At 43.8% G+C, this 16,158-nt stretch overlaps 1 protein-coding gene across 1 annotated transcript; it reads left to right on the plus strand.

Moving 5' to 3' along the window:
* The first annotated feature begins 1,630 nt into the window (after positions 1-1,630).
* On the plus strand, positions 1,631-13,630 carry HSBP1 (heat shock factor binding protein 1). Its single transcript, XM_069217010.1, has 4 exons — positions 1,631-1,826; positions 11,543-11,609; positions 12,627-12,721; positions 13,378-13,630. Exons 1-4 carry the CDS (start codon positions 1,782-1,784, stop codon positions 13,396-13,398), a joined length of 228 nt encoding a protein of 75 aa, XP_069073111.1. The 5' UTR covers positions 1,631-1,781; the 3' UTR covers positions 13,399-13,630.
* The last annotated feature ends 2,528 nt before the right edge of the window (positions 13,631-16,158 follow it).

Here is a 16,158-nt window from a genome sequence, read left to right on the forward strand (position 1 = left end):
TTCAGTGTTATTATGAGTGACATTTCAACGACTATGAGTGACACTTTCAGGACCGTACCCTGGTGCCACAAATGAACTACTGCCTGTGATACATAAAAAAAAAGTTACTTAAATGTAATCCTCGTTCTCAATCATTAAAATCGCTGCTGAATTCACAAATAACTCGTCCTCCTCTTTGGTGTCAGCAAACCTAATAAATCGAAACATAGCTTGGATTAAAGCAATGTATCTTTGGCTGACAGACAACAGAGGTGCTAAATATTTAAATAATTTGTGTGAATAACACATATCACATCACTCTTTGCTTAGTCGGCGGCCGCCGCCCTCGCCAGCCAGAGACAACGGGAAGCACACCCCTTTTATTCACCAACTCAAAATTAGCCCTTGCTGAAAGATCCAGTAGCCACACGTGTCTCAGAGAGGCCGGGCAGCCTGGGAGACGGAGGGCAATCTGCTTTTGCACTCGGGAAAGATTCAATGTATACCTGTGTGCCATCTCACTATAACAACGAGTCTTTCAGACCCACCAGCAGGGTAAATTGCTTTAGCACCAGTGCCGAGATTAAATGCTGCGACGCTCCTCCGCCCTAAAGGAGGAGCCGCCCCTGGTTGGAAGTGCATGAACGTTCCTGTCGTTTTTTTAAACCATCTCCTTAAAAAAACGCCTCTCAATGCCGCAATATATACTAGTGTACTAAGCTGAAATGCTCCTGCATGCTAAAGAAATACTTTTTTTTTTTTTTTTTAAGAGCTTTTCGCACGGTTTTACATGATGTTTGTTGCGCGGTTTCCGAGGTAAAGTTGTTAAGGGCTCGGCTCGTGCCCAGACTCTTAGAGCCTTCAAGCCAAACCCCTACCTCGGCTGTCCAATTTAGTTTGTTGGCTCTCCTACCTCTAGTACCTCTGGGTGACACCTCTTTCTAAAGCGGTATTTAACGAGATCCATTCTAACCACTGTTATTTCTGTGCTTACAAAATAAGTGCAATCTAACAAAATATCCACGGGAAGGACCAACACCTAGTACTTCCGCGAACGCCCAGAGCGTACATAGCCCAGCATAAAAAACACTATCACGTTGTCTTGAAAAATAAAGGTGGGAAATTACATTTAAAACATTTTGATGGAAAAGCTCGTGCTCGGAAGACCGAGCAAGGCCCCTCAATAAGCTCTCCCTATTGACGCACGTGCACACTTCTATCTACGTTTAACGCTCGAATTGGTTGATAACGAAACCACCTGGGCCATACTTACTTGGCGTTACCCACATAAGTTACAATAATATGTATGTGGTTTCCCGTGCTAATAAAGCGGCCATCTTGAAATTTTAAAGTAGGCTTCCGAGAAGAATAAACTCTTCAAAAGAATGTGTAGTATTGTGTTGAGCTCCACTTCTTATCAGAAAATGTGTTTTCATTTTGTTTTAACCTGCAGAAATAATTTTACAAAAATAGTTATCGTTAATAATCCCAAAGTAATGAAATGTTTCATCCTGGAAACGATTCGAGTTGAATTGGACTTCCTGCCATATATTTTGTTATTAAATGAAGCACTACGCAATTGTCTCAAAAGCGAAATAAAACCCTACTTTCAGGGGCACCTGGGTAACGGCAGAGTCATCAGGTGATCTATGTGTGGGAGACCAGTCGTGTTCTCGCGAGATGGGAGTAAGCGGTTGTTGCTAGGACTGTCAGCAGAGAACGGCTGTAGAGCGTCTGTTCCTGATTTGTTTCTTCTGACGGACCCACCTTAGCGCTCTTCAGAGCAACAGCGGGCCCGCGACATGGCTGAAACCGACCCCAAAAGCGTTCAGGACCTGACAGCGGTGGTAAGAAAGGTTCTTCGGCTCGAGACTAGGGCACCGGAACGAGTGGGGACCCGTGAGGGGGGGGGTATCGTCCCGGATTGCTATGGTTGCCAACGCTAGGTACATCAACACCGGACTCGGAACATTCTGGGTAGCTTTATTTAATATAAGACAGATTGTAATTGATTGTTCTGTTGGTCCATATCACCTATCATTCAGTATTCGTCCTTGTTTTACATAGCCTCGTTATTTCTAAAAATCCCTATTTTCTATGGGAGTGGTCCTCGTTTTTTTCAACTTAGCCCCTCATCGTTCCTTATAGATCTCCTTTATGCTACATCACAGTGCATTAACGGAATTATTTTTAGTTTCTCGTGCAAATTGTTTGTGATGGTGCCGGAGTAACAAATAATTAATTCCGTTTATTCAGTCGCTGATTACGACTGAATAAACCGTTTATTTCCCACATGGCAACAATGCTTAGTCCAGTGTGTACCACGTTAAAAACCGAGTAACTAAACACGTCCCCAAATCGCTCACTGTTCTCTGCACTTCACCACTGGGTCTACTGTTTGAAAGTGAAACTACAGTAAAATCGCCAATCGATGATTGTCACTTTCGTTGGGTCGAGGGTGCTTCACTCTCAGTAGAATCAGCGAGGGAGAGTATTTCTAAGACTCTTGCCTTTTAACGTCTTCTTTACAAAATGGCTACTATCCCGGGGATCTGAACTCTGTCACACAGAAGAAAGTGAAACCGAGTATGGCTTTGAATTCTATCACAGGACCGGAGGCGAGGATTATGCAGATCTTTCTTCACTTTTAATTAAACAGCAAGTTCAAAGTAAAACAAAACATGAACAAAAAAACTACAAGTTCCATGAGCCCGCCGCCATGGTAACGAGTATCCAATGAGGTGCACTCCTTCACGTTGGTATAAATATCCCGAAATGCGTCACACTTCCTCTTTCTTCACTGCTGTGAGCCAGATAAGTGCCTTTCTGCCTCCGGTTCGGGGGTTCTGTTTATTGCTTTGGCGCGTCTCTGCTGCATTGTATTGTCTGTATTATTTCGTTCGCCGGAACGAACGTTCCGCTCGAGCGTTTTTTCATTTTCCTTTCCTTGGGCGTGTTTAAATACACGTCGGGCCCACTAGAGGGCGCGCGCACGCTGTTTTTTTCGGAGAGCATGTAGCTCTCGCGCCTCGCGTTTGTTTTCTTTTCTTTCCAACTTGAGGATTTTGCCCTCAATATAACGTTTGTACCTTCGGTACAGTTTTATCCCTACCTGTGACACCCATTTGGGTAAGGTTTACCCCATTAGGGAAGACATTATTTTTTTTGCACTTACAGTGACAGAGTGGGTAGGGATTTACCCTATATATCATATTTTTTGTTGGGTGTACACTCTGTCCAAGTCCTCATTATGCACTCCTCTCAAGAGAATGAACCTTTTCCCAACATGTCCCCTGGTGAGGGTTCCTCTCACCGTACCCTCCCCCCCGGGGTGGACACTTTGTTTTCACAGGCTATTTCCCACGCTTTAGCCCCTCTTAGGGATACTGTAGCTAAACTTACTGAACAGGTGTCCTGAGGTACGGGCATGTTTGGTGTGACGGGAGCGGAGGGTGATTCCTCTACCCTTTCGGCTCCCAGGAAACTGCGCAAGCGCGACGCGGGGCACCTGGAGGAGGGCGAGTTTTTTTCCCATCCCAAGAGTGCGCGCGCGCATACGCGCTTACCCTCCCGGGAGGGCTGTTTGCCCGGGGTAATGGGTGACAAGCTTCACCACCTATGGAACCCTGATTTGGAATCCCCCAAAGGCTTCATGGGAGGTTCAGATGAGGACTCATCATCTTTGGATGACGACTCGGGTCGCCCTTGGCGCCCTGGGGCTACCCTACCAGATCCTTCGGATCGCGCTGATTCTGACTCCGATATGTTTGAGCCGGAGGGTATCTACCATCCACGTTCTTCGGAGTGGCGCCCAGACCACAAGGTGGCTGAGTATGTCGCCAGCAAAATTAGGCAACCTCTGGACAAGGAGGTGCGGGCCCGGCTACGGGCGGAGTGCCCACGCCCGTCTTTATCGGATAAGGTCGCTTTTACACCTGATATTGACCCTAAAATGTGTACGTTTTTTGCCAAGTATACCAAGGATCCCAAAAAAGGGATTGACCGCTCCTGGCGAGCATGTCAAGATAAACTTCTTGACGTCCTTGGTCCCCTCACACAGATTATTCAATTGGCGGAGCGTGCCAGGCAAGCAAACACTCCCCTACAGACGGACATCATCGCAGGATGGGCTCAGAGAGCTGTTTGTCTCCTGGGCAACGCGAACTGTGCCATCTCTGCAGAAAGACGCAGGTCTTTATTGATCAAAATTGACCCCAAATTAGGGGAACTATCTAACTCTGAGGCAGGGGCTGTTGCCCAAGGCAATTTATTTGGCGACCCTTTTGTCAAAGAATTAGGGAAATTTGTGGCTACGTTTTCGGCTTTGGATAAAGCGCAATCTTCCATTAAAAAGATTTTTCCCAATAAGGTTTTTGGCGGGGCCAGGCGAGGCAGGGGTCGCTCTTCCGGCCGTCCTTTCCAGCAAGGCCCCAGTTCCTTCCGGAACAACGGTTGGAGAGACGGCAGACACGGAACTTTCTTCCCCAACAGAGGCAGGGGAAGAGGCAGAGGGTCCAGAAACACGCGAGGAGCATCTAACGCCCCTGGAGGTCCCTCTGGTAAGGCTTATCCCTTTTTCCCCAAAAAATTTTGGAGGGAGATTGAGGTTTTTCAAGGACAATTGGAGGCGCATTACCTCCGACGCATGGGTTCTCCAAACTGTCTCAGGTTTTCAGATAGAATTCTGGGGTACCCCACTTCAGGAGAAACTGCCTCTGCCCATCGTGTTCTCGGCAGAAAACTCAGAGCTCATAGAGTTAGAGGTTCAGGCCCTTCTCCACAAGGGAGCCATTTCCTTCACTTCCCTTCACCCCACAGGTATTCACATGTTCGAATTTCCTTCGACGAGACCACATTTCACTACGTCAATTAGCCAGGGTGATCGGCCTGCTTTCCTCTTCGATTCAGGCCATTTTTCCGGGTCCCCTACACTACAGAGCCCTGCAACGCTTGAAAGCGTTTCACCTTCGCCGAGGGGTCACGTACTCCGAGTTGATCTCCCTGTCTCCAGAGGCAAGGACTGAGTTGTTTTGGTGGGTGGACCACATGGAGGCATGGAATGGCAGGGCCATTTTTGGTGCAGCCCCGGATCTGGTGATCGAATCAGACGCCAGTCGCCAGGGATGGGGGGCTCGTTGCGGAGACATATCGTTCGGGGGACGCTGGACCCCGCAGGAACTAACCATGCATATCAACTGCCTGGAACTCCTGGCGGGATCTTTTGCGATCAAATCTCTCACGAGAGACAAAGTCTCATGTGTTGTTCTACTACGGATGGACAACGTATCGGCGGTACAATACATAAATCGCTTAGGGGGAACAAGATCAAGAGCCCTAGCGGAACTGGCGAAGAATTTTTGGCATTTTTGCCTTCAACGCCAAATCTCAGTCACAGCAGAGTATCTTCCGGGAACCCAGAATGTATGTGCAGACTAGAATTCTCGGTTTCTCCAGGATCCCAGCGATTGGCGACTACATCGCTCGGTTTTTCAGCCGATCATGGATCGTTGGGGTCCCTGTTCAGTGGATCTCTTTGCGTCTCGTTGGAATGCTCAACTTCCCCTATACTTCAGCTGGCGGCCGGATCCGGGAGCGGCGGCAGTAGATGCGTTTCTCCAACATTGGGGTACCCTTCAGGGTTATGCTTTTCCCCCGTTTCTCCTTATTCCGCGGGTTGCGGCTCAGGTTCGCCGCCAAGAGGCGACAGTGGTTCTGATAACCCCCTGGTGGAGGTCACAGCCGTGGTTCCCGACCCTGTTGGAACTCTCGTGCGAGTGTCCTCTTCGCCTCCCACATTTTCCCTCAATACTCCTGGATCCGTCGGGGTTCTGTCACCCTCTAGTCCTTCAGGGTCATCTTTCCCTCATAGCTTGGAAGATTTCCGGCATCGTTGGCAAGACAACCGACTTTCGCAGGAAGCTAATAACTTCATCGCACAGGCCTGGGCCCCTGGTACATGCAAACGATATAGATCTGCATGGAACAGATGGTCTCGTTGGTGTGTGGGCAAACACTGCGATCCCATGGGGGCCAGTGTTACCGACATCATCAATTTCCTTGCGGAATTAGGGGAATCTGGTTTAGCGTATCGCACTGTCAATTCTTTTCGTTCGGCCATCTCGGCGGGCCACCCGCCCCTTAACAATCTCCTGATCGGGGAGCATCCCTGGATTTGTAAACTTCTTAAGGGTATTAGACTCTCCAGACCTCCGCAACCCAGATATTCGGAACTCTGGGACGTGAACTTAGTTCTTAATCTCTTGTCCTCTTGGCGGGACAACCAATATTTGTCACTGAAAGAATTGTCAGCCAAATTAGCCATGCTTCTCTGCCTCATTTCCTGTAAGCGAGTGTCCGATGTCAGAGCATTGGATATTTCCGCTCGTGTCTTTACTCCAGAGGGAGTCACGTTTACTATTGCAAGGAGGACAAAGTCTAATACCAGGTCGGTATCCTATCCCGCTTTTCCTGATTCCCCGAAGCTATGTGTGGTTCGATGTCTCAAAGTCTATGAGGAAGTAACCAGTTCTTGTAGACCTCCAGGTGTCAAGCAATTATTGATTTCTATAATGAAACCGTTCAAGGCGGTTTCTTCCCCTTCCGTTGCCAGATGGATTCGATGGATTCTCTCTGAGGCAGGAGTAGATGTTCAAGTTTTTGGCGCCCATTCTACTCGGGGAGCTATGGCTTCCAAAGCCATACAAGTGGGGGGCAGATTGGAGGACATCATGCATGCTGCTGATTGGTCTTCAGAGTCTACTTTTAAGAAGTTTTACTTTAAACCAATTCATGAAGCAGCCGCACTTGTGGTGAGTAAGCTTTAAACTTGCATAATCCTCGCCTCCGGTCCTGTGATAGAATACGAAATTTCCTAGCTATCGTGAAGGAAAGTTTCAATTCTATTAAGGACACGGAGGCGAGGATTATCCCACCCACATACATTACGCTGGTATGTCCCCTCCCGATTACATCTACCTGCGTAACAAGGTAGTATACTTGAGTTTGTACATTTTGTTTATTGTTATTCTGATCATATTCTATATACATCATGTAGTACTTGTTTCAGATGTGATTACATTCTATTTAGAGGTATTTTAAGGCTCATGACTTTATTGCAGTCGGTATGTATCTGTGTTTTATCGGATTTGCATCTAATTATACCTCTTTTGGTAGGTTCCGAAACTTCGACCAATTGACTCTACCAGGATTCCTTCCGCAGTGAAGTCGAGGAAGTGTGACGCATTTTGGGATATTTATACCAACGTGAAGGAGTGCACCTCATTGGATACTCGTTACCATGGCGGCGGGCTCATGGAACTTGTAGTTTTTTTGTTCATGTTTTGTTTTACTTTGAACTTGCTGTTTAATTAAAAGTGAAGAAAGATCTGCATAATCCTCGCCTCCGTGTCCTTAATAGAATTGAAACTTTCCTTCACGATAGCTAGGAAATTTCGTATTGTGACATTTTGAGAAATGGAAACTGAAACTAGCCAAATATCAGGACACGTAAGAGTTTGCTTTCGCCTATGGGTTTGAAATTACCACAATAGAGTGGCTTTCACCTTTTGTAGCGACCGGCTCTGGTTGGAATATAATATATGTATGTGCTGCTTATGCCAGAAAGATCTGATATTTTGTGCCTTCAATACTTAAGAAGTTGTTGGCAAAATAATATGTTGATATGCCTGTGCTGCGACGAAAATATATGCTCAGGGATTGTGGCAGAGGAGCCAACCTGCTCTTCGTTGCTGCAGTGCTAATTTGATCAATAATTTATGCTCACTTGCTGGCATCGTGATTTCTTTTTGTGGAGGAAAGTAGTGTGGAGACCCAGATGAAATGCTGGTGCAGGAAGAAACTTACAAAATGGGATGTCAACACTCCGCTGGCCAAAAGGGGGAACAGTTTTATTCCCACGTTGAGCAACAGTATTCTGTGTGATGTCACAAGTTATAGGTGATGTCCTTCATGCTCACCAGATGAAATGCTCTTTATTGAGAACTTCGAAATAGGGACGAGGTGAAGGTGATGCAAAAATATGACAAAAGATGTACTAAATTTAACTTGGCATATTTGAGACGTGGGGTTCCAGGTGGCAGAAATACTCTCCTAGCCTGCTGAGTCACTTCAGACGGCACCTCCTTTCCTCCAAAAATTCCACCATCTGGCAATCACAAATATGACCATAGTAGAATCAGTAATCGTTAGGGCGGACTACCATACAAGGTTGCTGATTTTGTTCTGCATGCGGGTGACAGCCAGATTGGCACCACCACAGCTAACTTCAGAGTGGCCCTTTCTGGCTATGGGGTCGCTGATTTGAATCTGCACCGAAAAATGACCCATAGAGTGCAGCCGTCATGTTCTCTCACCTTGGATGGGGATCCGCTCGCCAGGATCCTCCAGTGGACTTTGCTTCCCCAGCTCTCTCTTCCTCACCGAGCACTCTAGTATTGACCGACACTGGCGCTCCAGGCTTCCAGGGTAGGCTATCTTGGATGTACTGGAGTGATGTCCACTCATCCAGCTGGGAGGCAGGCAGGCCTTAGCCTCCAGTCCTGGTCACAGGCAGATGTCTTGCAGAGCTTCGCCTCATTGCACAACCAGACTGTCTGCTTGGCAGTTGACAATTTTGGGAACATGGCGCTCCCCTTCTTATAGTACATTTGCAGACACTAAATGTGATTTAGGGTCTGTCTTTGATGAATGTGTCGGGGATTTGCTTCCTTTTGAAGTGTCTACTCCTCTGCCCTGCCTTTTCTCTAGAAAGCAGTCTGTTACAGCAGGAAAAACTCTAAATCTGATATCCCCAAACACAGGCAATGGGAGTGTTTAGAGGTTCACACCTGGATGTCAGTCAAAGTGATATGTGCATCAAAAGGTTACCCCAGGGCTGCAACATTACTCTTTATGATTTTCTTATCAGCCCCATCTCCTTCCTGAGATGTGCCCAGGCCCCTTTCCAGTGACATCTCCCTGAATCAAAGAGCACCTTTTGAAGTGTACTGAAGAGCCTGGTTTTCTTCCTCCAGTGTGCCTGTGTGTAAAATATAAGTTCAGTTCATCCTAAGTATATGAGGTAGATGAAATATTACATGCTCTTGTGAAAAACACTGTGCATGTTACTATTTAACTTTCAATTTGGTCTGGTAATTAAAGCAAATTTACAGACATTTAGTACGAGGTAAAGACATTTGACTGTCAAAGGTATGGTTCTAATGTTTTGATACTTGGGTAGCAGTAGGAGGGGCACCATGCATATAATGCTACCAAGTAGTGAGCTGAAAAAAAAGCAAAAAAAATGTGCACACTGTAAGGACCTATACCGTAAAAGTATACGAAGGTTAAATGTACCTTGAGGGTATGCTTACTAGTATTGATGTGACACACAATATAGAAGTTGAATTTAGACAGCGTACGATGAGTATGTAGAGAAAGAATAGACAATAAAGATATATAGCTATACGAACTATAATTTTCATTTCTCTGGTAAGTTACTTTTAAAACAACTCTGATACCTTTTCATTCTTATCTAAAATCCCTACATCTTCCACATGCCACATTCACCCTCCAAGTTTTACACTCAAACTCATACTCGCTTATCTTTTAATAGGCATTTCTTTCTGTTTTAAATTTACCTACCTCCAAGGATGCTCCTTATCCCGGTAAATGCACCTTGGCATTATCTCTGTCGCTTCGCAGCCCTAACCTGGGAAAAAGTATTTATGGGTGTCCCTGTACTGTATACCATTCTTTTTACCATTTCAAGTCTCACTGGGGTATTACTCCTTCACTTGTCAATTTGCGTATTATCATAAGGGGTGATGGCAACACTTTCTTAAATTAATGATCTCCAAGGGTCTATCAGTTATATATGCCATTGAGCTTTACAGCTTTGAGAAAGCCCCAGGCTTTCGGCTGCGTAGGGGGGCAAAACATGTGTTGCCTGTTCCTTCATCAGCTAGTGAGGTTTTTTTTTTTTTTTTTTTTTAAATTATTATTTAGAGTGTGGTTATAAAGCAAGACATGTAACCTCTTTATCTCAAATGCTGGACTTTATAAATTAGGCTGAATCTGTTGTGGAACCTTGGGCAGTGAAGCTTTAGCAACTTGTAGCTTCTCATTGCATTTGACTGGAGTTACATAGGGTCTGGTGGTTAGTGTGCTTAGACTTTTGAACAGCTCCCTTCTGTTTAGGAAACTCCACAGAACCGTTACATAGAAGGGGGGTGGGGTGGGGGATGGTGTGTGTGTATATATATATAACCCTAATTCACTTGAACCTGTGCCAAGGAAAGAATGATTGTTCCACTAATTGGGGACCATCTGATTGTTTCCTGACCTCGGTCCTAGTTTTATCAGTGTTTAGTTTGGGGGGGGCGGCAGTATGCACTAGCCACGTTTGTGAGGGAAATCAAATATACAGGCCACTACTAAATTCATAAAAATCACAAGTTCAAATTGCAAGGGCGGAAGGTTGAGCTAGATTGCCACTTTGCTATGTTTTTCTGGCTGTGATGTTGCATCCATTTGGCCTAGCCGTGGCAAAAGGAGTAATATTTGTTCTTTAGGTATAATAGTTAGTTGACCTTCAACTTTGTGTCTTCTGGTTACAGATCTATCTTATTTCTCCTGTGTACTAGGGTTCTGAACACTTCAAGCTTCTTTATGATCTCTCTAGTTAAAAACCTTATTTGAATATTGGTCAGGAATTTGCAGCATTTTAATTGGTCCACAACATTATGACACCTCTATATAGGTTAAAAAAAAGCTGCAAACTGAAGGCCCATCAGAGTATTTCAGGAGGTTCTAGACGCAGTCAAATCTACATGGTTACTGCCTAAAAAATTGACTGGGAGTTGTATGGTATATGGGTACACATAACTCATTTTCTGCCACTTTACTTTTTAGTCACACGTTAACCCAGCACCCCGTCGTAAAGGCTATTTTGACTCCCTTATTTGAGCAGATTCTGGCTTATTGAAATTGTTCATTTTTTGACAATATGAGAGGACTTCTTTATTGCAGATCAGTGTTTACAGATCCACTGATTGTGGCGTCTCTTCGCACTCTATCTCTAACTCATTCTGTAAAATCTAAACTAAGGAAAAGACTTTTGATGAGGGGAAAAACCTGGAGGTAACCCCTTTTTGTTGGAAGATTTTTCTGGTGAACGTATCCTTCCTCTTGGTTTTTGTGTCAGCATAATGTTTATAGCTGCCATTCTTTGTAGAGTATTCTAGGAAAGCTCACTCTGGTTAGTTTGTAACGTTAATGTTTGTTTTGAATTGTACTTACAGAAACAAAATATCTGGCTATTTTAAATTCGAAACGCAAGAAAGAAAATTTTGTGGTGATCTGCTTGTTGCAGAGGAATAAATTATCTTTACTTTAAGGTGGAGTTAGAAAACTCAAAAGGGAAGTTTTAGTAGGGAAAATATGAATGATGTAGCGATAGACCCCCTTTCTCTGACTTTTGGGCTCTATATGGTTACACTTTTATTACCATTTTTTCTTTTACAGCTACAAATTAATTTTATATTATTGTTTTTTTCGCTTATAGGTGCAGACGCTGCTTCAACAAATGCAAGACAAGTTTCAAACCATGTCCGATCAGATAATTGGCAGAAATATCCTTTATTTGTGTCTGTCTGCTTGAATTTTAACATATATACTTCATTCCTTGCCTGTTTTTCCCTCACCCGTCGCTCCTACTTCATTCTGCTGGATCCAGCACCTTGTATGTTGTAAATCAGGCCCTAAAGCATGGACTACCCTCTTGGCAGCCTCCTCTCTTGTCAGAATGGGCTATAGAATTGAATCTGATTCCTTCAAAAATTCATGGTTTTTGCCAGGTTTATAAAGAATTAGTTATAGTATGAGCACACAGTTTTAATTTGCCAGGCTGTTTTAAAACTGCGTATAAATAAAATGTTTATATCATCATCTACTTAGATGAAAGCCAGCCAGACGGAGAGCTCTAAACATTGCTGCTTCTCCGTCGCCATGGAATAAGAGGCCACTCCATTGACCTGATGAGCAGGCAGGCCTCCCATCATAGTCTAAAGAACTCCTTTTTTAAGATGTTGCTGTTAACTGTAAAGCATCTTCATCACATCATTCAGTGCTGTTATTTAGACCAACATTCACCAAATGCTTCAACGATGTCTGCAAATGAGGTGCTGCGAGAATTTATAAATAATTGTCATTAAAAAAACGAAATTAATAACTTTCCAAATTAAATTATTAAATTTGTCAGTGAAGCACACAGGATGGGGCATTACGTGAATGTGAACATCTCTGTAGTGGCAGGAGTATGTAACACACGGTTTCCCTTTGATATCCTGCCTACTCCATAATGTTAAATATTGTCCAGGTTTGCTGTGATTGGTTCTGAGTTTCTGATAATGTTTCCTCACTAGTGGGCGAGAAGTGTTATAGAAACAATGTCGGCCCGAAATGCATTTATTTTATTGGGCTCCAAGAAGTTTTTTTCAAGTTTGTTTAAAAGTGGCACAGTGTTGGATGTTAATGATAAACTCGGTCTTCATTTTGAAAGTAGCACATAATGTTTCATAAGCTGTGTCAAGGTATGCAAAGTATGTCTACATAACTTAATTATATAAGCTTTCTTTGACCTTTGGTACTTGATGAGATGAGCGGGCGTATTGATGATTTGGAGAAAAACATTGCAGACCTCATGACACAAGCAGGAGTTGAAGAGGAGGAAGAACTTACAAAGGTCTGTTCTGTAATACTTAGACATAAAGTTAAACCCTATACTTCAAACAGTTTTGAGTCAATAAATAGATGGTTATAGTGATTTGCATGTGTTAAATTCAATTTATGTAGAAATAACCTAGAAGTGTTACATTTGTATGGCCTGATTGGTACTTCGGTTTCTAGGCTGTTGCCCCCACCTGGGAATTAACATCGTCTGTTGTCATAAGCAGTTTTACCCAATTAGAAATCTATACCCGAGTGTTTTATTCCTAAAACTGATTAAATGGTCCAATAGAATTTGGAGTAGGTTAGGAAGTCAATGAAGAGCTATTAGTAATGGGCCAGATGTTAAATGAGCTTTGTATCAGTCACCGTATGAGTGTCAAAAGGAAAATCACACCTAGGTCACATGGAACTGGGATGTGCCTGTTGCACTTGAAGATGATTGGCCTCTCCATTTAAAAATATATTTATTTATATATGTATGTGTATAATTTCTTAATGTTTTTGGCCATTTTGCTGACTTGTGGATTTTCTTAGTTTTTTTTCTTTGACGATGAACCCTTGTAATGGCCCGCTATTTTGATATGATGGAGTTCTCATATATGTTAAGCTACAAACCAATTAGATTTGTTTGTTTGTGAAAATATCTAAATTCTATTTTCTTTGTTTCAGCCTGACGCAAAAGTTGTCTGAGTGGATTTTGGAAAGTTTTATACAAGCCAGATGAATCATGGAGGTTTTCTCAAAATTGACTAAATTTGTGGGGGAAAAACATTTTATATAGCTACTTGTTATATAGCTGCATTTCTAAAGTTTATTGTATATTTAGATTAACATGTATGCTGGTTGTGTTAACTTTTATTTCTCATGATTAGCCCCATCTTCATTTCAAGATGTTGATTTATTAAACTATGAAAAATATCAATCTGATCTGTTCATTTTGTTTCATATGGGATGTGTGCGCTTTTGTCCAGTTGTATGCAGACATTTAATGACAACTGTGCAAGAACTTCAAGGTTTGTAAATAGTTGCTACACATTGTGACAGATGGGATAATGTATAAAGGGTAAAAGCGACCCTTATTTATGCACTCTTGTTTGAGAGAACTGGAAGTAGGGAAATCCCACCCGTTTTCAGAGCCTCTTAAGCAAATCTCAGTCCTGCTCTTGAATCTCTTCTCTCATCCCATCCCACTTTCACAGCCTCTGGAAGGGTTTCAGGCTTACGGACACTGGTGTTTGACCAATACAATGAGTAAGCTTTGTACAATTTATAAAGAAATCTGATTATTAACTTCTGGCCAGTCTCTGCCTACAGTAAGTACTTTTTTTTGTCCTTTTTGTTGGACACGGACCTGTGCTTAAAATAGATGGTGAGCGTTTAATAGATGTACTCTATAGAGCAGAGGTATATATTTGCAAAAATGCACCATTATCTTCAAGAAATATTTTTCTCTTGCTGGTTCGTGATATAAGAAATAACCAGTGAATTTATGCACACTTTGGGTAGGTTCTAGTGCCATGCACTGGAATTCTGACTTCCTTTCCAAGAAAAGCTCTCCTGTTTAAGATAATGAAAGTGATGCTGTTAAGGGTTTAGTGTAGGGACTGGAAAGGCTACATGGAGACAATTGCAGGTGGTGGAACTAAGCACTTATCTGAGATGATTTTGTTTGGAGTTTCTTGCACCCTTAGGTGCCAGGCACTTATAATTGTAAACACTTTTTATTTTATCAATTTGTTATTTTCTTAGGATGATGAAGCATGTGAGCTAAATTAAACTTTTGGGTTGTCAGACCTGGTTTGGAGGACCATATGGCAGACAGCAGCACCTGGTCCCAAACCTTGGTTGAGGTTGTTTGCCACTGGTGTTCTAGGGTCTGTCCTACTATGGCTCTGCGAAGTGGACCAGGTGAGACTCTTTCTGCAATTGAGTTTTACCGTAGTATGAGCAAGCAGTCACATGGTTCTCTGGGAGGTGGTGTGGGGCACAAGTTCAAAACATCAACTAGTCCAATGTTTGTTTAGAAAAAGTGCTTTTTAATCTCTCAGTAGTACTACATAGCACACAGTTCAATCCTGTGTATATGCAGTGATGTTGGTTACCCTTCTTGTGGTACTAAACCCTCTGATTTTTTTTTTTTTTTCCTCCCCCCCCCATGCACTAATCCTACCCAGGTGAACCTTGATAAGCTGGCGGATGCCTGTAGCAGTTGAAGATAGTATTTGGGGCTGCAGAGAATGCCGGACATGGCCTTTGGCTCAGTAGCCTTGGCGACCAGGGTTCAGTCCAGTATTGAGTGACGGCATTAGCACTTGTGTGCAAGTGTGGACTCGTTAGCTACGATCCATCAAGACATGAAAATTGATTTAGATCCAATTGGCCTGTTTGGGAAGTGGCAATGCATCTCTCTTCTTAGACCAGGACTTGAGTTACCAGGGCAGTTGCAGCTCCATTTGGCCCAATGCAATTTCCACAGCAGTTCCAGGCCTAATTGGGCCAATGCAGTCACCAGAAGAGTTGCAGCCACAATTCAGTTGGCACAGTCACTAAAGCAGTGGGCTGTCGCGGTTGGGAAACATTGTAGCTGTTCCACCAGGACTGTTTCTGAGAGACCAGGGTAGCCCTCTGCAGCACTTATTGCTCCTGGCTTCGCAGTACAAGAGTGGTATGATCAAAACTAAATCACAGAGTGTAATCTAAGAGGTGTCCCAGACTACAAGAGATCATTAAGCGTGTGACTATTCTGTGAGGGATGTGAGTGCTGTCATTATGTAGGTTGTTTTGCTTTTCCACCATGAGGATTTTAACACTTTTCCCCTCGTGTTTTCATTGAGACTGTGGCTGAAGAAAAGCTTTGTACTTCACAGTACTGCAGCAATCGTTCCTATGCAGAATCGGATTTGTCAGCTTGTGGGCTTGATGGTGCTTTCCCTAATGAGGCTGGCCAGCAGGTTTATCCATTTATTTAAGTTTCGAACCCTTGCACCACACACTGATCCCTATGTCCCTCTTCCCCCTCCCCCAAACAATGGATCACTGCCCTGCCCTCAGTGGCACAATTGGTTACATTTACTGGAATCGCCAAGTACGGATATACCAGTAAACAGTTTTTAGGGCCCTTGCCTGGCCCCTTTGTACTTGCTGACACTCATTCTCTGCTAGCCCCGCAGCAGTTTGTAGCAGCGCGTTGTACAGCCCATCTGCAGTGCATCTGCCATGAAGCCACTCGAGCTTCCCTCTATGCAGTCATACCTAGTAGGCATGTGTGGCAAAGCGCCCCTCGTGTTTCAGGTATTGTGTGCTACAGCGATCTTGCGGAGAGCAGCTGGAAGAATCTAGTAACAATAGTGCCATACAATCCCACTAAGAGTGCCATACTCGTGCAATAAATAAACCACCATAGTGCATCGACCCCAGCCACTGCCATCATCATGCTTTAGGATAGGTGAG

This window comes from Pleurodeles waltl, chromosome 12 (assembly GCF_031143425.1).
Source record: "Pleurodeles waltl isolate 20211129_DDA chromosome 12, aPleWal1.hap1.20221129, whole genome shotgun sequence".
Lineage (NCBI taxonomy): Eukaryota > Metazoa > Chordata > Amphibia > Caudata > Salamandridae > Pleurodeles > Pleurodeles waltl.

What these genes read in the sequence shown, in the direction of transcription:
- HSBP1 (XM_069217010.1), top strand. Translation starts at nt 1,782, where the DNA reads ATGGCTGAAACCGACCCCAAAAGCGTTCAGGACCTGACAGCGGTG. An exon ending in TTCAGGACCTGACAGCGGTG is followed by an intron (nt 1,827 to 11,542) that starts GTAAGAAAGGTT and finishes TTTCGCTTATAG; the next exon opens with GTGCAGACGCTGCTTCAACA. An exon ending in CGATCAGATAATTGGCAGAA is followed by an intron (nt 11,610 to 12,626) that starts ATATCCTTTATT and finishes GACCTTTGGTAC; the next exon opens with TTGATGAGATGAGCGGGCGT.